The 26144-nt window shown below is 50.7% G+C and overlaps 1 protein-coding gene across 2 annotated transcripts in view; it reads right to left on the bottom strand.

Moving 5' to 3' along the window:
• Positions 1-382: 382 nt before the first annotated feature.
• The window catches only part of EMP2 (epithelial membrane protein 2), a 35976-nt gene continuing 10214 nt past the window's right edge, over positions 383-26144 (bottom strand). The window contains exons 1-5 of one of the 2 annotated variants that reach the window (XM_087449622.1): positions 13385-13404; positions 13127-13261; positions 10896-10986; positions 6367-6513; positions 383-3832 (exon numbers count right to left, since the gene is read on the bottom strand). In XM_087449622.1, the coding sequence (XP_087305748.1) occupies positions 3645-3832; positions 6367-6513; positions 10896-10986; positions 13127-13204 (504 nt within the window). In that variant the 5' untranslated portion in view covers positions 13205-13261; positions 13385-13404 and the 3' untranslated portion in view covers positions 383-3644. Of the gene's footprint in view, positions 3833-6366; positions 6514-10895; positions 10987-13126; positions 13262-13384; positions 13405-26144 lie in introns of those variants that run through there. The other variant, XM_087449621.1, reaches the window with a different exon arrangement.

Raw genomic sequence — 26144 nt, forward strand, 5'->3', positions numbered from 1 at the left:
CCAACCCTCTAAAGCAGGTCTTTATTAAATACAAACCGAAGAACAGGCCTGGCTACATAATTTGCAGGGACCGTTGCAAAATCAAAATGCGGGCTGTTTGCTCAAATATCATTAGGAATTTTAAGACAGTGCTAGCAGATCATTAACCAAGCGTGGAGCCCTTGGCACTTGCAAGCTCATTCATCCGGGAAGCTGGCCCCAGTAAAGGAGCAGAGGGAGTGGGGGACTGTCCCATGAATTATGAGACATCTACTGCTCGCTGTAAAAATGGCCCATTATCATCTTGAGGAGAAATCGGGTGACCCCCCGCCACTCCAGATAGCAGCATTTTACTCTCGACGTTGGCACAGTTGGGAACATCAGAGTCTGTCGCTCCGGGAAATTTGGTTTTAAACTTTATTTTTCATGTACAGTTTCAGATTATACAAAACATAGAAAATGGACTATTTTAAAGGCACATCAAGTAGAAGGTATCTAACTACCCTAAAATCACCTTTGTCCCCAAACCAAGATTCAGACTTAACCTCTAGGCCTTTCCCGAGCATCTCCCCGTCACCACTGCCCCCCAATATATAAAACTGTCCAACATGCTGTATTGTAAGTAACCGTTCCACTATTAGCGAGTTTAGTAATGCCCCACCCATCCAGGCAGATTGTAAACGACGCTTCTGTCTAAGCTTCTGTGTTTAGTGTGTTTACATACGGGCTTCGGGCTCCGGGTTTCTTTATCATCAGTTAATACAGAGCGTCCTAGGACTGCAGCCTGTGATTAGGGATGCGCACAGGCACACACCCTGCATCCGAGAGTGTGCGGGAGGGGGCAAGTCTCCAATTTGCCTGTATCCAGGCGTGAGTATATACATTCACGCAGAGCCACAAACCAAGCATTCGCCAAACTCATTTGAACAGAGACCCAAAGTAATTTTAATGCGAATAACAAAATGAGTTAGTCTGTCCTCCATCCACAGCCCCTCAATGAAAGAATTACAGTACTTTATAAAAATGTCCTAAAATGCGCAAACTACGGTTCCTTCAAATACAGGTGTTACCAGGAATATATTTGGTCCTGAGATTTGCTTTTTGAATGTCTCAGCTAATTTTCTTTGCTGTTGCTCTTGAATAACTGACCATAAGCACCAGGTGAGGGCTGCTCTACCTACAGGCAAGAAGGTCAGATCTTCTCCCTCATGCCATCCCTCCTTCCCGCCTCCCAGCGCATGTCACACAGCCGGGAAAAGGCAGCTTTCCTGTTTCACAAAACCTTGGCATCACAGACGGACGTGGGCACTGAATGTTACACAGTAGTGGCAACCAGCCAGGAAAACCCATGGGCTCATTTCAGATACATACCCCTGAAGCTTTTCGTGAAGGAGATTCATGCATTGCTTGGGGATTAGGTTTTCCAAATTTCCGGTTTCTAAGGGTTTTTGTTTGTTTCGTTGTGGCTACCAGGAAATTATAGAAAAGCCACCTGGGTAGAAAGCTGGAGGCACCTAGACCCACTGTCCTCCACGAGGCTCTCGTAGCATCCTGCAAATCCCAGGGGTGTGACCCACAGTGCTACCCACAACATGACAGTTTTCTGTCGAGGCAGGAGGTGGCAGCTTGTCTTGTCACTGGCCCTGTGTCACCCTGCACGGTGCTGGTGGCCTCTTCACGGGGAGGGGGTCCTGTCTCGGGGAGGATGTCTGGATTTGCTTGCCCCTCTTTCCAGAGCCTCACACAGTGCCCAGAACGCAGCAAGCATTTCATATTCAGCTGCAAATGAACCAACGATGAAGAACGTACAAGTGAGTAGATGGAGAGAAAACCCAATCTTCCACTGAAGAGGTTTCCATGGTGGCCCTGGAACTACTCAAACCAGACGTCCCCCCAGCTCCGGTGCAACGGGGCCGACAGCAAATCACCCTCTGCTTGGCGGGCAGGCGGACGGGCCTCACCCCGGCCACGGGCACCCCTCCCACGGGAGGGAGGACAGCGAGGCCCACACTGGCGCTCCCCCGGGCCTCCTGCGTTCCCACACCTACCGCGCTTTTACACCTAAAGACCCCCTCCCCAAAGCTGCATCTCTCAGTGCCGGCTCCCGACCGCCTGGGGCGCGCGATCGCCCAGACCCGGCTCGGCAGATCCCCGGCGGCCCCTGTGCCAGGAAAGCTTGAGAACCACGGCAATCTGGGACCCTCTCATGGTGTCATCTCGGGGACCCTGGGCCCCTGCACGGGAGTAAGTGTTCTCTGGGTGTCACGCAGACAGGCACTGCTTCATAAATCCCACTGCAGGGCCGAGGGGAGTGACAGGCGGGCAGATCTATGCGCCTCCAGGAGCATTTAAAGGTCGGCAGGCAGAACGCAGTGCCCCCGCCCCCCCGCCCCAGGGGCCTCTCTTTTGAATCCTTGGTTGTGTTCTTTGCGGCCTTCATCACACTTTGTAATTAGTTTTCCTAATTGGCTGTTCATCTGTCTCCTCCATTAGACTATGAGCCCCCTGAGGAGAGACTGTCTCCACATGGTGCCTGGCACGAAACAAGGTTCCATAATTAACGTTGATGGACGAATGAACGAATGAATGAATGGTGACGGGGCCTCCGAGGCCCTGGAAATGGGGATTAGTAGAGGTCAGCCAGCCTTAGGAGGCGGGGCAGGAAGACAAGGGAGAGGCCTCTGTGTTAGAGCAGGCAGGAGGCTGCCCCAGGGCGTCTGGCTGTCGGGATGCCTGGCCTGGGACTGGAGTTTGGGTGGTCCAGATGTAAACAGCTGTGGAAGACCGTGAAGCATCAAGAGCTGATGGAGGCCAAGGTTTGAGCCTGCGGGGGGGTCTAGACCCACCCGCCCCCTCGACAGAGATCTTTCCTATTTTTGAGGCAGCTCTGCTCGCCTAGCCCTGGGACTGTGGTCTTCAATTTTAATGCACCGAAGCATCGCTGCAGGTTCCTGGGCCTCCCCCTGAAGACCCTGATTCTGTAGGTCTAGGCAGGGACCCTGAGAGTCTGCATTTTTCAAGGGGCCCCGGGGATCACATGTTGAGACGAGGGTGAGCCTGACTCTGACCCCCAGGTTAAAGATGACCTTCCCTAAGGCGAGCAGCTGCCGTTCTCAGGAAATCTGAGTGGCGCTTTCTGAACCCAGCCCATCACAGGAGGGTTGGGGCTCTGGCCTGGATATAGACAGAACACCAGGGGCGATACCTGTTTCTCACATGGAATTTGGAGATGTCATCCCTCACCTGGACCCCTCACCCCACCTTCCACCACCAACACAGAGAGACTCAGGAAGGAAGGCTGAGGTGAGGGGGGCTTGGTGTGGCCCAAACCTAGAAGATGTCCCCTGAGACCTGGCTTTCTCAGTCTCTCGTCACATCACATCACATCCCCGCGGTTAGGAAACACCCTGCTGGACATTTTTGGATTTGAGCACTGCCGGATTTTTGGCTTTGTCGAGTTGAGACTCTCGGACAGGCAGGAGTTCTGAATTCCAGCCTCCATAGTCTGTTCTCTGATCTCAAGAATGCAAAAACTCTTCTCTTCTTTTGGCTTTTAAAGGAAACAATATGTTTGCTAGAAAAACCACAAAAAAATGATTATATACAAAACGGTTATCTGAGTGTGAATTCTGTACTGCAGTGAAAGCGCCCTAGCTCCTAGTGTTCTATTTGCGCTTCCTCAATATCAGGTACATGAGGCCACTGACGAAGGTGAAGGCGAAGGCCACCCACGCCAGGATGAAGGAGTAGCCGTATTTGCCCTCCGAGGTCAGCAAATAGACATTCGAGTTGTGTTGGTGAAAGTCTTCACGCCGGTCCGTGTAAATGGAAGCTGCAATCATGACACACAGGCCTGTCGGAAGACAGCAAGGATACAAGTCAATCACAGACTAGTGTGTACCAGGGACCTGAGCGGACTACGTTTTACGGCCAGAGCTGAGGACAAACGTCAGCTTTTATTAGTAGCAGGTATTTATTTTAGTCAATTGGAAAGATTACAACTAATATTTTGTGGCAGAATATTGCTACCTACCCTGTAGCCATTTTGCTTCCAATTCTTGCCAGCTGAATGCAATTTTGTTTGGGCAGCCACATCCCCAGCCCAGAGGATAAGTCATAATTGGTCTAAGCCACGGGTCAGCCAGACAGTAAATAGTTTAGGCTCTGTGGGCCCCATATGGTCTCTGTCGCAACTACTCAAGTCTGCCCCATAGACCACCCATAAATGAGTGGGTGGGGCTGTGATGCAATAAAAGTTTATTTACAAAAACAGACAGTGGGCCAGATTTGGCCTCTAGGCCATAGTCTGCCAACTTCCCCTGGCGATCTTGTTCCTGTTTACTTGTTATAGTTTATGGATCTGTATGTGCCCCATTTCTGGCCAAGGAAAATCCTTCAGTGAAAAATATTACTCCCTGAAAAGAGCGAGATGAAGGAGGAGAAAGCATTTCTTTGTTGCCGTACTTTCCCTTGCTTACTGCTTTAGATATTGTTAGGTCAAGATGAATGTCTGGAGCTGTGGCAGCCTTTTTGGGGCCATGAGGAGGTCATCACTGATACTCTGAAGATGATAGTGTAGAAGAATGAAAAAAGTGGGGGTTCTTGATGACGCTGCTGAGATGCCAAATCAACTCTGGCACCTTCCACTTCCAAGCTATTTGTTATGTAAAAAAAATAAAGGTCTTTGTGGCTGAAGTCATTGTTAATTGGATTTTCTCTTGCAGCCAAAAGCAGCCCGAGTGAACCACCTGCAGTCCCCACATTCACAGACATTGGTGCCAGGATGAGGTTAAGGACCCTGACTTTCCTTGTGGGACCTACTGTCTCTCCTGGCCAGGCAGTTTTCAGACGACTGTCCATCACGATGCCCAGCCCTTCTCTGGCTGGGGGCTGAGTGCATGAGACAATCTCAGCCCATCAGACTCTTGCCCCTGGAGACTCGAATCCAGAGGAAAGTCACACTGTCCAAGCTCCTCGATTCCGGCAGCATCTTCCTGCAGCAACTGCCTGTCAGTTCCTGCTGCCTGGATCCTCTTCCCAAGACCTGATTTTCAGCTTTTCCTTCGATTCTTACAAGCTACCCCAGCATCCCATCTCTTACGTATGTTAGAGTACCTGTGGCTCACACCTGAAAATCCCTGGCTGGTACGGCATCAACCCACTCTGCAAACTTGGGGCAGACGGAAGAGGGGATGGTCCTTGGACCAGAAAATGGCCAAAGGGGCTGCTGTGGAAGGAAAGGGAGGTACGGCTCTCATATCAAATTACGGGGAATTTCCCTAAATTTATATCAAGGCCGTGGGTTTTGACTAACTGGCCTTACAGACAAATAGACAGATGGAGACAGTGACGGAAAATAAACTTCAACTGGTAACTCCCCCAGTCCCCTCTCTGCATGCCAGGTGACAGGAGTCAATCGCCTTTGATGGGTGAGTAGCGGGGTGTCCGTGCCTCTAACTGGGAGACACAGAGAAAGCACAGGAAGGGCAGAGAAGACGCCCCTCACCACCTGCTGGGGCCCTTGGGCAAGTCGTGTTCCTCTTTTGGCCTCGTGGGAAGTACAAATCCCCAGGCTCTAACCCGGCAGATTCTGGTTCAAAAGGTCAGGATGGGGCCTGGGGGTCTGCACTTCAGAAAGGTCCCCAGAGGGACGAAATGCGATGGGAGGGGCTTCAAGTTTTTGTCACCAGACAACTTTAACTCTTCACTGACAAACAAGAACAAATGACCAGGTTGTGAAACAAGGATTCTTCACCCAATTTCAGCCTCGCTAAAATTCAAAAGTAGAAAAAAGTGCTCTGAGACTTCCTTTTTCTCTAAGTTCCTCCAGGATCGAGGCCGTGTCTCGTTCGTCTCTCTCTCTCCAGCAGCCCACACAGGCCTGCCCCAAAACGGGCACTTCTGACGCCAAACAGCCTAAAACCTGCCGGTGGCTTCCCACCAGCTTTGGATAAAGACCCCCAAATCCGACAAGGCTTACAAGACCCCGTGGAGTCCAGCCCCCGCTGCCTCTCTGCCGCAGCTCCCACCATGCTCCAGCCTCATTCCGTCTCTACATTCCAGCCTCACTGGCCGTCTCGCAGTCTCTCCGGTCACAGGGCTCCAGTCATGCTGTTCCCTCTGCCTGGCACACCGTTCCCTCCCCTCTGTATCAAGACAGCACATTCTAGACAACTCCTGCTCACCCCACATCCCAGCTCAGGCTTCACGTCTTCAGAACGCCTTCCCCGACCCCCTAACGAAATCCAAACTCCAAAATATAAAATGTCCCACCGCAGCAGGGCAGCCAGCTTCCTTCCAGATCCTCACCCGCCACACTCCTCCCGGCTTCGACTCGGGGGTGGCTGGGAAGGGATGCTAATTCCGGGGAGCCGTCGTTCTACTTACACGCCATGAGCTGGATGATGGAGGTTAAAACGAATCTCTCTCCCTGCTTGAGACGGAAGAGCTGCAGCACGAAGATGAGGAAGGCGACACAGCAGAGGATGGTGGCCAGGATCATGGTGGCCTGCACCGCCTGCACCGTGGAGTACTCTGTGGGGAAGGGCGGGGCGCACGGCTGAGGACCACCGACCCCCGGGCCCCAGGTGACAGTGATGGTGGCAGCCCCGAGTGGGGATGACAGGAGGCACCAGTGCAGGGCGTGGGGCTGCCATCTGCAGAGGGAGAGCACAGGCAGCCCGGAGTCCTCCTCCCCGCCCCCCACGTGCCCATCTGTGCCCTGGAGGGACCACCCCCCACGTCCTTATCTGGAAAACGGAGCAAGAACCACGTGCTCTGCGTTCTTTCTGGTCTGGGTCACTGCCCCCAAATGTGTGGCTCATGGTTGGGGGGTTTTTTCAAGTACAAACCCTCAGGGTCCAACCTGGAGGATTCCGGTTTAAAGAAGCCAGGATGGGACGGGTCGGGATTGGGGGTCTGCACTGTAGAAAGACCTCCACGGGGATTCTCGGGGACTTGAGGCTCACAGACCCAGTGACCTTCTAACGTGCTCTGTGGACTACGTAAAACCCTCTAAGTGTAAGAGAGTGACCCTCGATCGCTACCTAGGAAAACGGAAAGTGAGGTTTTTTCAGATTAGCCTCAGAGAGTGGGCGGGGGAGCCTGGGGCTCAGTACAGGGACGTTTCAGCGGAGAAAGGAGTGGGTCTTGGGTGGAGGGTACTGCGTGCGGGAAGGACACAGCTGGAGCACGGCAGATGTACAGAAGGGGTCGAGTGCACAGACTGGGGCACCTGCGTGGGCCTCAGTTTCCTCACCTGTAAAATGGGGAGAGTAACAGCTCCCACCTCATCAGGCAGGGATGGTGGAATAGATTTACCCACATACAGATTTTAGGGGGTGCTGGCAAAAAGGGAGTCCTGTGGAAGGGCTGGATGTTATCACCAGGACACAGCTAAGGCAGGTGAGGGGACAGTGCCCAAAGCTGCAGAGGAAAACCTAAGGACACACCTTCCTTTTTTTTTTGGCAATTTTGCAATTCTGCCTGAAACTGACTAGAGGGAAGCATAATTCGTAAGCACTTATAATAAATGTTTAGAGCAATGGATCTTGGTTCACTCTGGCTGCACATTAGAATCACCCAGAGAGCAGCCAGCCCCCTCCCCTCATTCCTTATGGTGAGGAAAGAAGCCAGACCCACACACACAAATACACACTGTGTGACCCCATTCGTGTGAAGTCCAGAGCAGGCAAAAGGAAACCTCAGTGACAGAAATTGGGAGTGGGTGCCCCGGGGCAGGGGTGGTGGGAACTGAGTGGGAAGGGGCTGAGGGAACTTTCTGGGGTGACAGGAATGTTCTCTATCTTGCTTTGGATGGTGGTCACATGGGTGTACGTATAATTGTTAAAACTCTTTGAACTGAGCCCTTAAGAAGTGTGCATTTTCTTGTTTGCAAATTAGAGCTCCATTAAAAATATAAATCCAGCAGGCTGGATTTGAATATTTCATCAATATTTCATTCAAATTGAATATTTCAATTTTCATTGAAAAATATTTCATCCAGCACGCTGGGATGAAATAAATCAGAATCTCTGGTGTTGGGACCAGGCTTGGTGGGGGGGCATGTAAAGTCCCCTAGGGAATTCCAGTGTGGGGCCAAGTTGTGACCCTCTGGCTTAGAGCAGAGCTTCCCAAATTTGCCCAATCCCAGGAATCACCTGGGGGCTTGTTAGCAACACAGATTCCTGGGCCTCCCTCCCTGAGATTTTGACACAGTTGTTCTGGGGTGGGCACCAGGAATCTGCATTTTTAGCAAGTACCCCAGGTGAGGGGGCAAATACAGTCAGGCACCACATAACGACGTTTTGGACAAGGATGGACCACACAGATGACAGTGGTCCCTAGGATCAGTACCATACAGCCTAGGTGGGCAGTGGGCTACACCATCTAGGTTTGTGTGAGTACACTCTGTGATGTGCACACAGTGACGAAATCACCTAATGACGCATTTCTCAGAACATATCCCCATCGCTAATTGACGCATGACTGTATGGAAAACACATCTGCTGTGGACCGCACGTTTGTGTCCTCCCGCCCCAAATTCGTATGTTGACATCCTAACCCGCAAGGTGTGGGGGGGCCTTTGGGAGGTGATTAGGTCATGAGGGTGGGGCCCTCAGAAACGGGATTAGTGCCTTTACAAGCAAAGACACAACAGCTTGCTCTCGCTCACTGCTCTCCATCATGTGAGGACATGAGAACCAGGCTGTCTGCAGACCAGGAACAGTGTCCTCACCAGACCCTGGATCTGCCGGCATCTTCAGGGAAATAAATTTGTTGTTTAAGCCAACCAGACCACGGCATTCTGTTATAGCAGCCCAAGCAGACCAAGACAGTGGCTTTAGGGAAAAAGACGGATGCGTGTTTTCAGAACACGGTTTCTCACAGTGGGGGGTGGGTGCAGAATGTACCCCTGGTGGCCGACGAGACTGGCGTAGGTGGAACCACATCAGGGCACCGAACAAGAAAACTCCCCTAGTGAGAGGGAGAGTCACTCTGCTCCTGGTTCCCTTCGTCTCAGGACCTCAAGGAGGCCTTCTCCCCTGGACGCTTCAGCACTTCTATAGCACCTGCTCATATCTGGGTTTTGGTCGTTTTGTTTTTTAACAAAGAAAGAACCGGAAACAGGCTTAGGGCCTTCAGGGGGCAAGCACGTCCAGTCAGAATTAATAACATCATTTGGTTTTCAATGTAGCTTTTTTTTTAAGTTTTCTTTCTTTTATGACAAGTGATATCAGTTTATCCTTTATGGAGGGAGAGAAAGTTCCCTTGAAAATAAATTTATCTAAGGAAAAAGGGAAGTGTTTTAAAGTAGGGGTCGGCATGTGTTTTCTGTAAAGGCCAGACAGCAAATATTTGAGGCTTTGTGGCCACACAGTCCCTTACTGCATGTCTTATTGGTTTTGTGTTTTGCTTTTTTTTTTTTCCACAACTCTTTAAAAATGTAAAAACTGTCTTAGCTCATTGGACTGAATTTGGCTGGTAGTTTGCTGACCTCTTATTTTAAAGAAAAATAACAGGTGAATAATTGCACATAGGGGTTATGGAATGCAACCCAGAGAGGCTTGGAAACGTTGCCGCGAGCACAGCCAGCTCTCCTGGCCGACCACGCACACCTGTTGGGGTTTGCTGAGCAGGGAAGAACGGCTGTTTCTAGGGTCACAGGTTAGCATGACAGATGAACAGACCCGAGAGGGGCAGAGGCACAAAATGCAGAATGTGGTCGAGAGCACAGGCTTCAGAGATGCTCACTTCTAGATCGGAATCCTGGCTCCATCATTTTCTCCTGGCTGTGTGACCTCGGCTCTGTGCCTCAGTTTCCCCATCTTAAAATGGGGCCAATGGTCCCTGCCTGATAGGGCTCTGAGATCACTTATGTAAAGGCCTCAGCCCAGCGCCTCATAGTAAACCTGCAGTAAATGATGCCTCCCGTTGGTATTTTGCTGCTGTGATTATGAATGTTGATATTGTCATTGAGGGAATGGTGAGACTTTACAGCCCAGTGAGCAGGGTCCCCTGCTCCCTAACATGGATCGCCAGATTTGGCAAACAAAAACCAACACAAAAATGGGATACCCATTAAATTTGAACAACAGATAAATCACAAATTATTTTTTAGTATAAGTATGTCTCATATAATATCCGGGACATACTTATACTAAGTTATTTGTTGTTGATCTGAGATTCCAACTGAACTGGACTTCCCGTATTTTATCAGGCTCCAGGCCTCCACATGGCCTCTTCCATCAGTTCTACAACAAAAAAACAGAACCACTCGCTCCACAGTGAAGGAGAGTGGGTGCCACATTTTTTAAGTGGGGTTTTCTGTATTTACAAAGCTTTTTTGTGTACTTTAGCTCACACACAGAGGCAGCACTGCAGGTGCATTGCTACAACCTCCATTTTACAGCTAAGGATACTGAGGCTCTGAGAGCTCAAATGACCCACCCAAGGTGAGGTCACGCAGCTCATCAAGGAGCCCGCTCTCGGATTTCTGCCACAGCAGCCTGCTGAGATGGGGGAACTGATCCAAATATAAATTATAGTCTCTGAGCCGATTTAGAGGTGAGGCTTGGATAAAAGAGGAGCAGGAAAAGAGTCTAGATGAGAATCTTCTAGAATCTTCTAGACTCTAGATGAGGGCTGAAGCTGAGAAAGGGTGAGGAAGGGAAGCTCTGCCTGGCCAAGACACAGAAAAGAGAAGGGTGGGGCCCAACTTTGGTGGGCTTGGTGTCCCCTCCAGCCTCTGGCCTGTCCACATGCCTCCTGTCTCCAATTTGTCCCCTGCGCCGACACGCACCGGGCACTCGGCCAGGCCCGTCTAAGAGTGCTGTGAGTGAGGAATCAGAGTCGGGAAGCCTTTCTCCTGAGCATCCTTTTTGCACTCACTGCTTCTCAGCCAGCTTCACACTCACCTTTAAAGGAGTCAGTGATTTCCGTACAATTCGTGTTGTTGACGCACACTCTCCAGATATCTGCAAAATACTCTTCTCCTACCCACCAGGCCTGTAACACAAAATGGAAACACAGGGAAAGGCTGTGCGTCAACGATGAAAACACTGACCCCTAATTAGGGTTTGGCACAGCAGTACAGAAACATTTGGGACCAGCACTTCTCCATCTGCAGTGTGCAGGTGAGCCCCCTGGGCATCTGGTTAAAATGCAGATTCTGATTCGAGAGATATGGGGTGGGGCCTGGGATTCTGCATTTCTATCAGGCTCCCAGTGATGCCAAAGCTGCCGGCCTGCTGAAAGGAAAGAGAAGGTCCAGCCCTCACCAGGCGTAGGAGAGGAGATGAGGCTCCGTTGGCAGTAATAAGAGCAGACAGCGGTAAATTCCACCAGAACCACAGGGGCAATGTCAGCGAGTGGTTAGAAGAGGATGGATCTGGGGGGGAAAGCCTGTTATGGATGAAATGATCAGATAAGACTCTCCTGCCTTCCGTCCAAACGCTCTCCTTTCTCTCTGTGCTTCTGCTGCTCTCTGCCCCCAGCTGGCCCTCCTTCTGCTTTCCATCCATCTAAAGACTGGAATCTCCCCCACCCACGCATCCCGTCAACAAACGGTCACTGAGCTCCCATTACATGACCAGCTACAGTGCCAGCACAATTCCTAACTCACAATGAACACCACATGACTCCCTGATTGGCAAAAATGCCCATCCGGGTCTTCTCAGTAAGTGCCACAGTCATAGAAATACCCAGGGGTCCACCATGGGATTAAGTGGGCCGTGGCTGATGGCTTTGTTGCCCCTAACGTCTGTCTATCCCTTTCACTATGTCTGGGACCTTTTGAGAATCCCAAAGGATTAGATGCAAGAAATAGAAAAAGGAGATTTTAAGAGCACACTCAATACCATTTATTCCACAGCATGTGGGCCCTTTGGATAATGATCGGTCCAAATACTTTAACCCACAGCATCCATGGGATCCCTGGCCTGGCCACTCTCGGCAGCTCTTCAAGGACCTCCAGGAACCCAAACCCGACCACTGGACTCATCGCCCCTTACAGGATCTATGGTCAGAAGCCTCTGGAAGGGTTGAAATCCCAGGTCTGCCACTCCTTGTGGTATAAACTCCAGCAGGCGTCCACCTGCCCTGAGGCTCCGTTCCCTGATCATAAAACAGCACCAGGAGGAGACCTATCTCAGAGACTTGCGGTGAGGATCAAATGACATGATGCACATAAAGGCTTCGCCCAGGCCCCGGCCAGAAGAAGCTCTCGAAGTGACAGGTGTCGGGTTGGCCTGTGCTATTATTATGATGCCTGATCAATAGGAGGCTACATGTAGGCAGAGCTGGTGGCCACGTGTAGGGTGCACTTTTTGGCTTTCTGGGCAGCGTTTCTGACTCTAAATGTCTCTGCAGTCTGAAATTATCAGGATCGAAGCCAGGCCTTCGGACCAGGGTGGGGGCCACAGAGGACCCCTGGTACAAAGCTTCATTTCCTGATACAAAGGACATTAATCTATGCCAATAGGTCACTGATCAAATGCATTCCTACCATGTGGCTGTGAGCTGGATGCTAAAGGGTACTGGTGGGAGGTGTGGCCCGGTGGACAAGCAACAACGGATCCCGTTGGTAAGGAGATGTTGGAGGCAGGAGGGGCACAGACCACCTGCAATGGGTCACCTGCAGGATCTAGGGCAATGGTTCTCAACTGAGGATGATTCTGCCCCCCACAGGACATTTGGCAATGTCTGAAGACATTTTTGGTTGTCACAACTAGGGGTGAGTGCTGCTGGCATCCCGTGGGTAGAGACCAAGGCGAAGTACAAGACAGCCCCTTGCAACAAAGAAGGATCCAGCCCAAAATGACAATAGTGCTAAAGTTGAGAGACCGACCTGAGGAAGGCTGAATTTAAGCCACATCCTCAAACAGCTTCCTATACCCAAAACATTACACCAGGCTCCGTGTGGGAATCAGGGATGAGAGGACCAAGGTCCTTGCCCATCCAGACCTAAACATGGGATGCTCCAAAGCCCCACTTGCGCCGAGTCCTCAGACCCAGGCTGAGGAGATGGGCGTGCCTTGGTAGGAAGCACAACCCCCAATCATAATCACCCTGGGGGGGTTCTCAATCCTGCTTCTACTGACGCTAGGATCCAGGGGGTGTGGGATGGTCAGAAGCAAAGGGAACTTACATTGTCGATGGTGGCAACGAAAAGCAACGCAGCGGAGGTGATGTGGAAGACGATGATGAAAGCCAGAAGCACCAACATTTTCGCAGGGCACCGTGGGGTGAGGGGTCGCGTGTAAGGCCCAGAGAGAGAGATGTGCTAAAGAAAGTGAGAGAGAGAAATTTAAATTTGTCAACGACAAAGCAAAAGTAAAATGAAAAATAAGCAACTTGTAACCGGGTTTCAGAAGATCAACAAAAAGCTCTTCTCATCTTTCCTCACCTGCAGACTTTACTGGGCAAAGTCTGGCATGAGGAACTGTTCCATGTTGCATCCAGACGCCAAATATCCCTTGTGAGGAGGAGGGGTGAGGACCAATTAAAATCACAAAATCAGAAGAGTGTCACACCTCTTGGAAGCAGCACACGGTGGGCACTGGGGCAGGAAAGAGTAGCTCTGTGTGAGCTACAATGCTATTCCCGATCCCCCACCCACCAGGCAATGCTAGGGGGATTTCACAGAGCCAGAGGACGCTCACTGTCCCAGTATCCTGTATCACAGTCCCTGCTGCGTAACAAGGCAAGGTGATCACAATACGGAAATGTTTCCTAATGATCTGACCATTTATAAAATTAATCCCCACTCACCAACACCCTACCTCTTAATATCTATCCCCATTAGAACAACATCTGATCAAAAATTCAAAGACAGGGCTGGCCCCGTGGCTTAGTGGTTAAGTGCGCGCACTCCGATGCTGGCGGCCGGGGTTCAGATCCTGGGTTCGGATCCCGGGTGCGCACCGATGCACCGCTTCTCAGGCCATGCTGGGGCTGTGTCCCGCATACAGCAGCTGGAGGTATGTGCATCTATGACATACAACTGTCTACTGGGGCTTTGGGGGAAAAATAAATTAAAAAAAAAATGTTTAAAAAAAAAAATTCAAAGACAATGTATGGCCAACCATCATTGGTTCATTTTGCTCTCTCTGGGCACAGGAAGGCTGCATTTCCCAGCCTCCCTTGCAGTTAGGTTGCAGCCTCGTGACTAATTCTGGCCAATGAGCTGTAAGCAACACTGGCACATGTCACTTCCAGGCGAAGAGCATGCTCCCTCCCCCAGTGAAGCAGCTGGGATGGTCCAGCCATGGTACGTTGAAGCCTCACTCTTTGGACAGATACTGTGATTGAGAAATAAGCTTTTGGATATGAAACCACTGAGATTTCAGAGTAAATTTTTTATTATGGCTGGACACTCAATAATATACAGCAGGAGGTGACTGCAATGTGAAATTGGAAATCTTGCAAAAAAAACTAGGGTTGTACCAAGTTGTTGAAAGTGGTACTGGATGAAAGTGATACTCAAAAGGCACCAAAGACATTAATACATGAGGACTTGTCCTCTCTACGCACACTCTCACTCACGGGACTCATTATTGGGACTGATCAAGGCGCCTGGGCTCACACAGGGGTCGCTCCTGAGACGCAGGACTCACTAACGATGAGCCTTGAGCCATGAGGCTGCAGAGCTCAGCCTGGGCGGTCCCAGCTGCGACTCTGTGCATCACTACTTGGAAGAACCTAATGAACCAGCTCAGAGATTCTTCCAATTCTTTTAAAAAGGACAAATCCCCCTTTGTTTAGGCCTGCGTCATTCCTAGCTACCATCGTACATACGCTGCCTCCAAAGAAATGTTTCTGACCCTCGGGAGAAAAGGCTCATGTGCCACACTGAATGCCATGTTACTTTAATATCAGCTGGAATGCCAAAAATGCCAGTCTCTTGGGGCGGGACCAGAAACTCCAGGCTTCACATATTATCATATACGATAATGGCTTCATATGTTGTCCAGCTCAGATGATACAAATGCATACGGACACACAACTAAAACTTTCCAGAAAAGGAAAAAGAAGCTTTAACTCAGTCTTTCCCAAAGTGCGGAACACAAATGTTATAGGGTGTGATTTTGGATGGTGCACTGATATGGCATTAAATGACCCCGAACCACGCAGTGAGAAAGTCCTCATTCTAACCAAGGAAAAAGAGCCAGTCTGTGCTAGCCTGTCTAACATGTGCCAATTTTTTTTTAAACAAAAAGAAAAAGCAGAACTTTGGGGAGGCCACAGAGTGTAGTTAGAATTTAACAACGTTGTTTAGATTTTATTATATTTATTTTTAAGGTTCTTTCTTTTTTTAAGAAGTAATACTGTTTATAGCAGTGATATAAAGTATCCTTTTAAAACAAATCTATTGAAATTTTAGAAGTGAGTCATTTAAGAAAAATATTGTGTAAATAAAAGAACAGGTGGTCTTCGGCATCGGCAAAAATCCCGAGGGTGGTTCTCAAATGCCTAATGTCTGGAAGGCGCTGCTGTGACACCCAGGAATGATTTCAGTTGGAATTCCAGACATTAGGAATAAGCTCCTGCAGAGAAAAGGGGAGGTTTTTACAAGAAGTCAAGTAACAGCTTGAGTCCAGGGTAAAAGAAAGGCCCAGAATGTTCTAGGGTGACGAGACAGATTGGTTTGAACTGTTGGGCATCCAGGAAAGTTAGGGAATAGAGAATTAAATGTCACCGGTCAGTCCTCTCCCGTGATGCTGTCTGGAATTCAGAACTCCAGTGAAAAACAAAATGGGGTAAATCAAGGATAGAACTTGTGGACCTAAGACACTGCTAGTGGCCTCACTGGAGGCGCTGGAGGAAAGTATCCATAAATAGAGGAGAGCCCACGAACCTTCAGAAGGGACTAAAAACGACCCTTTACTCCTGCATCTCTATACCAAAAGAATCTCCGTTCATCACTATCCCTGACACCAGTCACCCAGTTCCTTTCCCACAGGGAACCACTCTTCCCAGTTTCCAGGGCATCCTTCCAAAGATATTTGCTAGATGGGAAGCCCTATTCCCCACTCCTCAGCTTTCCACGTGGAGGGAGCTGCACTAGAGTAACACTTCTGGCCTCATGCCCGGCCCCTCACTCCTTCACTCCTGACTGGAGGGGCACCCAGTGTCCACTTCTGCATTGGTGGAGCTCAGCTATTCAGGGGCCACGGTGCAGTTTGCCCTTCCCCACACCTCCTCCCTGGACTGGGGAGTGGGTGTGTCTGCTCTCCCAGAGCCCCAGTTCCCTTGGCTGGGTGGGCCCAGGGCTAGTGGGGAGCAGGGGTGTGGAGCTGGGACTCCAACCTAATAATATCTCTCAAGAGATCATTCTTTTCCAGCAGATGTGAATCCACCTCATTCCTGGAATGGCTGCCTGGTGTTCCCTTGGGTGGCTCTGCCACAATCTACTCAACTAGTTCCCTACTGATGGCCATTAGGTCGCTTCCAGACTTTCTGCTTCTCCATACTACACTGGTAATAAACATCCTTGCACTTTGCACATTGCGTTAGTCTATCTGAAGGACACATTCCTAGAAGTGGGAGTGCTGGGTCAAAGGATATGTACATTTAATTTATTTCACTTTTAATTTTTTAATTCAATTCAATTCAATTTAAATTGAATTTACTGCAAAGCATACCGGACACTGTTAGTGCTGTACCAGCCGTGATCTTCAGAGGGTGAATGTACTGGACCAACTCTTACTGGTAGGGCTGGGTGGGTGGAGAAGCCTTGATGTCACGTCTTTGACTTAGTAACATCCCTTACTTCCCCTGGAAATACAATTCTGGCCTCTGTAGACCAGCCTCTGACGTTCCCAGGGCTCTTCCAAGTGGTGCTTTCTCTTTTCCACACCACACACGCATGTTTTCCTTCTGCCCAGGGACTCTTGGACCCTCTCTGGAGATACTGAAGAACAGACAAGCCCTTGGGCTACATGTTGGATGAAGGCCGGCCCACCAAACCCAGGGTGGCATCAAATTTATCCTTGCCATTCACAGAAAGTTATTTTCCCTTCAAAACTGTCATACTGACTGCTGATCCCTCTTGCCTCCCCTTGTCCTGGCGGGCTGCTCTGCTCTGCGGGACTGGCCTGGTCTCAGGTCCCTGGGGCACTCTCTCCGTTTCTGCCTCAGCTGGCTCTCTCGTGCACTGTCTAGTCTTGATTCAAACATCCCCTCCTCAGAGAAGCATCCCGACATAAAGGGCCCTCGGCCCCTCCAGCACAGTCTGTCCCATCCCCTGGCTCATTTTCTTCAGAGGATCTTCACTGTCTGAAAGGATCGTATTTGTTCACTTGTTTATTATCTGTCTCCCCCTCTGTGTCCTGCTATGCCCAGTGCACAGAAAGCTATTTCCTGTCATTTCTAGTTCTAGAAGTGTAGGACTGTAAAGGCCCTCGGAAAGCTCAAAGCTCTGATTGTCTGGAGGTGGAACTGAGGCCGGGGAGGGCCATGACTCACTCAGTCCTACAGCAAAGCAGGAGCAAAGCCAGGACAAGGGGGTCTCCTGGCCCCCACTCCAACCGCCCCTTCGACCTCAGTGGGAGACCCGTCAGAGGGCACACGACAGTCCTTCAATTGTCAGTGACGGTTTCGCTAAGGCCTCTGTGGCTTTCAAGCACAAGTTGTGTCAGGCAGTACAAACCACGTTGTTTTCCCTTTGACGTTCCCTCCAGGGGCTGAGCAGGACGTTCTGGAAGGCCACCTCGGTTTGGGCATTTACCTGTCTGAAGGTGGGAGACCGCACTAGGTGAGCTCTTCAAGTTCCTGTCTAGAAATCAACGTCTTAAGAACTTCTCTTTTAAAAATATGTTTTGATCTACATAATACATGTGATTAAGAAAAAAAACAAAAGATAATTGGATGAAAAACCACAGCCTCTGCCCTCCCCCAGTCCTGATCCCCGGAAGCAATCACTTTGAACCCTATCAGCTGTTTTTCTCCCCATAGTTCCATACTTCCAAACAATATGCACGCACTTCTAGATCCTCATTCATCTATTGTAAACATTATGGACTTCCCGCCTAGGAAGTCATCTTTCACCATCATCTCAATACAGCCTTGTCGTCCTCACGTCAATAATTGTCATTACATGATGACCATGTCATGTACACTGCAGAGCCAAATAGTGTACTATGATTGCCTTTTTTTCTGGAAAAACTCTTCTTTTCCCTAGCATTACTAGTTCCCACCCGCCTCCCGCCCCCCACTGTGCCTCCATCTATTTTCCACATTTCTTCAGTTCTTTCCAAATTTTTTATCATTCCAAGTCTTCTGCTGCCGAACCCCAGATGCAAAGCAAATGTACGGTTTCAGTTACGAGCCTGCGGTTAGACTCATCTTTCACAGGGTACTTGATCCGGCCAGTCCCTCGCTCCCAACTCTGTCCTCCTCTGCTGGCTGCCATGTGCAGCCTCAGCAGCTGCTGCTGTCACAGGGCTAGGAAGACAAGCATTCTCCAGGGAAGACTCGCAAACTCGCCTCTGACCGCGGCCAGGGCACAGGATGCCCTCACAACCCCAACACGCACAGGGGATAAAGCAGATCCCTGGAAGTGTGGGACGGGGGGGGTTGCCCAGAAGGCTCATCCCACGTGAAATGAAACTCCTCGTGATTACAGGTCGAGTTGCGGTTTACACAGCGTGTCTTGTGTTGGATCTTCATGTCAACCCTGTGAAGCTGGCAGAGCAAGGTATCATTATCCCCACTTTACAGATGAAAGACTGAGGCTCCCAAAGGCTTCGGGTCATGTGCCAAAGTTCGCAGAGCTGGGGCTCCAACCCCTGCTTCTCCGACTCCAAATCCAGGACGGTTTTCTACCACCCTCGTTCCTGCTCACATGCTTAGGGCCTGATGAAACTCACACAGCAGCCTAATGAAGATTAGGCGAGAGGGCGCAGGCAGCGTCCAGTTACCTCTGTATCCTTCACCTTTGGCTGGGTTTCCCTCCAGCTTCACACGAGGCAGGAGGGATCTGGGAAGGCGGCATCTCTCGGCACTGGCCCATCAGCTAAAGCTGAGATATGGCTGTGCTAATTAAGAGAGAGCCTGATTAAGAACTACGCTTTAGTCTGCATTTGTACTAAAAATAGAGTCTCCCGAGTTTTTCATCCTGTTAGCTCACTGGCCCAGCCGACGCATGGGTTGTCTTTACAGGTCTACTGTGAGATTGGCTTGGACTTTGGATAGAGCTTTTCCTTGATCACCCGAAGGATTCATCCAGACACAGTCGAATGCACTCAGTTCTGTTTTCCAAATTTATCACAGTGCGCCTCCTTTCCACTCGGGTGGATCTCACAGAGCCTAACACCTGGACCCCCCAACCTTGACTTAGGTGCATTGTCGGAACCATGGTAAAGTATCTTCAGACTGAAGCCCTAAATACTCCCTATTCCATAATATACTCGTAAAAATAACCACATAAAATAATATAGAACACAGGATATTAGAACTTAAGATTTAACTTTTTTTTTTCTGAAGGAAAAAGAATCAATTACTGGAACAGGAGGAACAGCAAATGGGTTTCCGGGAGCAGGAGCAGGCGTCCTCTGGGCCTCAGAACTGGAGCGAGTAAGGGTGAGGAGGAGAAGGGAGAGGGAGGAGGGGTGAGGCATGGGGGGGTGTGGGCGAGGCTGTGGAAATTCTGTACACAGAGTGGAGTATCTGCGGCTCAGCAAATTTCAAGTCCTAAAGGCTGATGGTTGACGGGATGAGGGACGGTACTGCCAGAAAAGTCCATCTAGACTTCAGATAACAAGCAAGATACACCAAGAACTGGCATCTCCTCGCCGCCTCTTAAGTAGGGGTGCTGTCCTGCTATGCCTTGGTCCAATGTTGGCTGGAAGTGTGTGTGCGCACGTGTGTGTGTGTGCGTGCCGCACGTCTACCCCTGGGTGTGGACAAAGTCCTGCTAGTGAGTCACTGGCCCTCCCTCCCCCAGAAGCAACACTTGATTTGCCACTGATGGTGAGACATCACCATCAGGGTCTTAACGTGAAGAGAAGGCATGGGACCTGCCCACGGGCAGTGTAAGGGTCCCCACCTCTCCCTCCCTTCGTAAAAACCCAAAACCCCGCCGCAGGGAGCCCCAGCCCCTGCCTGCTGTGGCTCAAAGGAAGCTGCCTTGGCATCTGCTCCGCTACGTGCGAGGGAAGAGGAGGGGAGCCAGCCGGCTTCCCGCGGGGAGAGAACATGATGTCAAGATGGCCACTCGGCCCACCCGATTCTATTTGGTTCTATTCCCACCCTCGGGAGTTCTTCCTACAATTTAAACCACGGCCCATTCCCAGCCTGAGTTGGAGCCTTTTCCCGGAATTGTAGGCGAAAGGACAATCCTGAGGTGTGGAGCCTTTCCAAACAGACCTGAGATATTTGGCGTCTGGAGGCCCAGGGTAGTTCCCCCAACCCAGAAGGGCTCCACCCCCAGCTCGCACTCAAAAGGCCAGGGAGCCTCAGGGCACTGAACCCCCAGCAGAGCGCCTGGTGCAGCCGCCCAGGCCACACTGCCAGAGGGACTCCAAGGCCCACCCTGGAGCTGGCGGTTCAACCCCAGGCTGGCTGGAACCCAGACCCCTCGCACCGCCCACAGCGCTCGGAGGGGACAGTGGCTTGGCCTCTGTTTTCAGGAAGGCAGAGGTCAGCTCAGCCTCCTGCCCTGGTATCTGGACAGCAGCCAGCCCAGAATATCCAGGCGTCCAAGATGCCCTGGGGATGGCGGAAGCCCCTCTGCCCTGGGCGGCCCAGCTTTGCACTCACTGTGGCTGGGGCTTCTGGGCGCAAAGCCAATACTTGGCCCTGTCCAGAAATGACAACAGACAGGACACTGGGCTTCAGGGCAGAAGCCACTAAGGATGATTCTGCCTGTGCAGGCCTGAGTCTTCCATCCACTGGAATAACCACAACATCAGCGGTAACCATAGCCAACATTTATTGCCTGGTGTGTGTCAGGCACTCTGTGAGCTCTTTACACGTATTAACTTATTCATTCCTCACAAAAACACTCTGATGTAGGTGCTATAATTAGCCTCATTTTACAGGTAAAGAAAATAAGGCTCAGAGAGATTAAGCAACGTCCCCAAGGTCACACAGCTAGCAAAGGCTGGAGCGGGGATTTGAACGCAGGCAAGCTGCCACCAGAGACACCACCATGTTGCCCACCCTAAGTCTCAGTTTCTCTTCCCTTTTGAGGTCCTGTTACTTTAAAGCCTAATCAGGAGGTCAGTCCAAAGTCCTGGGGCCACATGTGGCCTCAGATGCTGGCCATTGCTACATGTCATTACGGCCCACAAGGTGGGACACACTTGGCGAAGCAAGGTGGGAACAAGGGAAGCAGAGAACAAAAAGTCACCCACGAGTCCTCCAGGCTGAAAGCGCCTCCCTTCACTGCACGCAGGGCAAACACCTACGGATGGATGTCCTAGGGCAAGGACTGTGATCCACTTGGCAGGTGAGAAGTCAAAGGATTTGTCCACATCATCCAAGTAGCAGGTGGCAGAACCAGGGCTCAGATCCCAGTCTTTTGATTTCTAGCCTATGGTTCATTGTTTTAAAATGGAGCAACCGTTCACTCAATGAGCATTCGCTGAGCGCCCACCGTGCACCGGGCCCTGGTGATACACTGTTGAGTAGGGCAGGCTCTGTGTCCCCTGGGAGCTGCCAGGGACATAAAGAACAAGGCCGCATAAATAAATAAACATGACGTGATGACGCGTGTGCTGTGAGAACACAGAGGAAGGTGCGCCTAGCCCCGTGTTGGGGTGGGGGCAGCATTAGAGGCTTCACGGAGGAAGTGACATCTGAGCTGGGTCTCAAAAGATGGGCAGTTTCCCGGGCAGAGCCGTGGGGATAGTGCATTGCAGACAATGGGTGCAGGACGCTCCGAGGCACAGAACCATTACAAGTGTGAGGAGGGCGTGTGCTGGGCAGAGCCTAGAGCTGAGCCAGAACTCCACACTGAGAAGTGTAATGGGCCTTAGAAGTGTGAATATTATCCTGGAGGCAGTGGGGAGATGGGGAAGGCTTTTAAGCAGGAAAGTAATAAGATCTGTCTCTAGAAGAGAAAAACCATTCTGTTCCGGGCTAAGGCAGGAACAGGGAAGTGGGCAGCAGGGAGTGAGATGGAGAGCTCTGCGGGAAGTGGAATCCACAGGACCTGCCGATGGGCTCAGGGATCAGGCAAAGGATTCTGGGGGCCGTCCACCAGCCAGAGTGGACGGTGTTTCCACAAACACGTGTAGGTTGGAGGAGGAGGCGCACACTCGAAGGAAGAGGCAAACAGTTCATTTGGTTTTGGAAATGTCTGGTTTACGATGGCGGAAATGTGTCCAGGCAGCTGGAAACATGGGCGGGCCTGTCACTCAGAAGACAGGAGCTGGGAACGGAAATGCCGGTGTCCTGGGTGTGTGGCTGGGAAACAAGCCACTGGCCTTCCTCCTTTCACAGGGAGAAAGTGCGGGGAGAGAGGAGGCCAGCAAAGGAGGCCGAGGAGTGGGCACAGCGGTGGGAAGAAACCCAGAGCGGACAGTGCGAGCAGAAGCAGAAGCCGAGAGAGGAGAGACCTGAAAAAAGGCATCAGGATGGAAAAATAGCTCAAACGGCAAACTTGGTAATAACAACGTTAGTGAAATAAACTAAAGCCCTTCATTTTCCTCCCGGTGGCACCTCTCGCGACCTGATGCTCTACTGTATTGGGTGTCATTTCTCTCTCCTGCTACGGTGGAGGGACCCTGCATGTGCCTGCAGGATGGTTCTCCCAGCACTGAGGACAGTGCCTAGTCTACAGATGGGGCTCAACAGAGATGTGTCGAATGAACACCTGAAGGAGCCAGAGTTCAAGGAGCTAAAGAGCTAAGAAGTCCAGGAATGGGGCTGGACTTTTCTTTCAAGTTTGGCAACAAAAGGAGAAAGAAATACTTATCAAGGGCCTGGGGTCTCTTCCCAAAGAGAAAACTTCACTAGTGAGTTCTGCCAAACGTTTAAGGAAGAATACTCCCAACTCGACACAAATTCTTCCAGAAAACTGAAGAGGAGGGAACACCCCCCACGCATTCTATGAGGCCTGCATTACCCCAGTCTCCAAACCAGGCACGACACTACAAGAGAAGAAAAATGCAGATCAATATCCCTCATGTTCCTGAACACAAAAGGTTTTAAGGAAATTTTAGCATATCGAGGAATAGCATTCCTCCTATTAAGAGGTGAAATCAACTTCCCCACCCACTGAAGCGGGCTGCCCTTGTGATTCATCATAAAAGGCAGCAGACGTGACTGTGTAAATTCTGAGCCAAGGCCTCACTTGGCTTCGTGCACTTCCGCTCTCTCTGCTCAGGTTCCACAGGGACAAGCCCAGCCTGGCCTGCTGGAGGGTAGGCGACCACATGGAGCAGAGATGAGCTTTTCCAGCAGAGGCCACCCAAGACCAGCCAGCTCCCAGAGGACCCACCAGCTGACCACAGACTGAGAGAGCCCAGCCGAGCCTAGCCCATAGTGCCACCTGCAGAATCACAACCTAAATCAATGTTTTCCATTTGAAGCCATTGCATTTCAGGACGGTTTGTTACACAGCAAGAGCTAGCTGATACAGGGGAAACCCTGCTTTGTTAGAGTCAGAGTTCTTCAAGGACAGAAACCATGTCTTATCAATCTTCATATCCCCAGTGCCCAGGCTATCTGGCAAATACCTGTTGAACGTCTGCTAGTTTGGGCAGCTTTTGCTGAACAGCTAGTAACTGCCATTCTGCCAAAGACTGCCGCCTGACCCCGTCAATTAAAGAGCTCCCTGCTGGCTGCTCTCTTCCAAGGAGCTCCCTGTAATTATGCCGCCCAGCAAACCCACACCCCAGCCCAGAGAGGGTTGGTAGTATACCTGCAGGCAGGCAACATGTGAGCGTGGGGGTGAGACGGATTCAGATTAGGTGGCTGGGGTGAGGCAAGTGCCAGACTCAGGGTGTTCCCCACCCTCACAGCCATTAGGTCAGGAATGTCCTTTCCCTCACAGAGCACCTGGCATTAGTGACTTTCAAGAAATCCCCAGGAGATCAGTGGCACTCACTGTAACAGCCTTCACATCTTTCCTAAGTGACAAGAGCTGTCACTTCTGTGGATGGATTTTGCCAGTAAGTTAAGAACCAGGAATCTCTGCCTACGATTCAGCCAGGCCCAAGAAGCCCCAAGACCAGGAGGCTAGGCCTCACCTCCATGTAAGGGAACACCTGGAGGGGTTGAAGGGGAGAAGACCAGCAGGAAGCAATGCATGCAAAACGCAGCGAGAGCCCAGGCAGAGCCAGGCCGACCGGACTGCAGCCTAGCAGCTTAACCGCCCAGTGCCTCAGTTTCCTCATCTGTAAAATGGGGATGACAAATGGTACGCCTGCCTCCCAGGACTGTGGGAAGATGATGGAGCCAAAGTGCTTAGAACAGCATGTGGTACATGGCAGGTGCTGTGTACGTGTGCCAATCACGACCAGCATCATGGTCCAGGTATTTCTTAGAACCCACCTCCACGCCTCTCCCCTCTCCACAGAGCCAGGGTTCTCTCCTCCTGTCCACCACCACCACTCTCAGGTGGTCACCAAGTGGAAATAAGCCCCTGAGCTGTCTCCAAGGGACAAAGAAGTGCAAGCAGACACCAGGCAGCTCAGGGCACGTGGACAATTTAGGGGACATTTCAGACACCGTCCCCACTAGGCTTATGCGGATGTGTCCCCAAATCAGCAATTCCTGCCCCACCTTCAGAATGTCAGGTATACCCATGTACCACCCGTGTCACTAGTAGCTTACGCACTTTTTAAACTTACATCTTTATAAAAGGAAACCTTGTATCATGACTGAAATGGAAAGTCAGCCTTGCCTGCCATAAATAGAGGGTGCTGGGAACAAGAAATACAATGAAAACAAAACATGATTAGATTCCAGCTAGAAACTTGCTGCTGAAAGCTGAGTCCAAGCCCAGCTTTATTCTCCTTGCTGAAACAGGATGTCACACGTGTTGGGGAAGTCTTAAAGACACATTAGCACAAAACTGAGATTTTCTCCTTGAAGGGTTGGAAGGGAATTTAAAAGGGAATGATTTAAAAGGGATTCTATTTTATTTAGTGCTGTGTGTTTGGTCCATCTAAAGCATCTGTGATCATTAACTTTGTGTCAACCTGACTGGGCCACCGTGTTTCTGTGGGTGTTTTGGGATGAGATTAACATTTAAATTGGTGGGATGGGAAAAACTGATTGTCCCATCCAATCAGTTGAAGGCCTGAATAGAACAAAAAGGCGGGCTTTCACCGAGCAAGAAGGAATCCAGCCTGTAGATGGCCTTCGGACTCGAACTGCAACATCAGCTCCTCCCCGGGTGTCCAGGCGGCCAGCCCACTCTGCAGATTTTGGACCAGCCAGCCTCCATAACTATATGTGCCAATTCCTTAGTATAAATCTTTCTCTATATACACCTCCTATTGGTTCTGTTTCTTGGAGCAGCTTGACTAACACAGCATCGCTCCATGGGGGTACCCAACCTACAGAGACCCACTAACCTGAGAGCTGGCAGGTGGTGCCCTTAACTGGGGGTTAGGGGAAACTGACAGGAAGGGATTCCCTCCGTGAAACACTCAAGACCAGGGCAGATGCTGAGCCAGCTGGGAAGCCATGAAACACTCAAGACCAGGACAGATGCTGAGCCAGCTGGGAAGCCATCCCCATGAACTTGGAATCACACTGTAACATTTTCCCACCAGCATGCCTGGGGGCTGTGAGATCGCCCTGCTGGAAAGAAAGGCAGCCCCCCAACACCTCAACCTCCCGACTGGGGCACCTATGATGATGTTGTGTCTGCAGCTATGACACTGTCTAGCCGTGGAATTGGGAAACTGACCCCACACAATGAGAATCGCGGACTCAGGCAGGCTCAGCTGAAAGGGGCTGTGTGATCATGCAGAAGCAACCCTCCCCGCAGCCTCTGCCTGGATCATTTTTATAGCCTCCAGTCTCCACTCGTCTGTGCCCCAGGACTGGGGACCTCGCCGCTTCCTGACACTGCATCTGATTATTGGGGCCTAAACTTGAGAACAAGGTTTTCCAAACTGCAGTCATTTGCCTGCCACCTTCTCCGGTACCACGCTAGGATTTTACTTTATATATGTCTTTCAATAAACCCACTCTCTAACAGAAAT

The sequence above is a fragment of the Ceratotherium simum genome, chromosome 26 (assembly GCF_057802395.1).
Source record: "Ceratotherium simum simum isolate JZ-2026a chromosome 26, ASM5780239v1, whole genome shotgun sequence".
Lineage (NCBI taxonomy): Eukaryota > Metazoa > Chordata > Mammalia > Perissodactyla > Rhinocerotidae > Ceratotherium > Ceratotherium simum.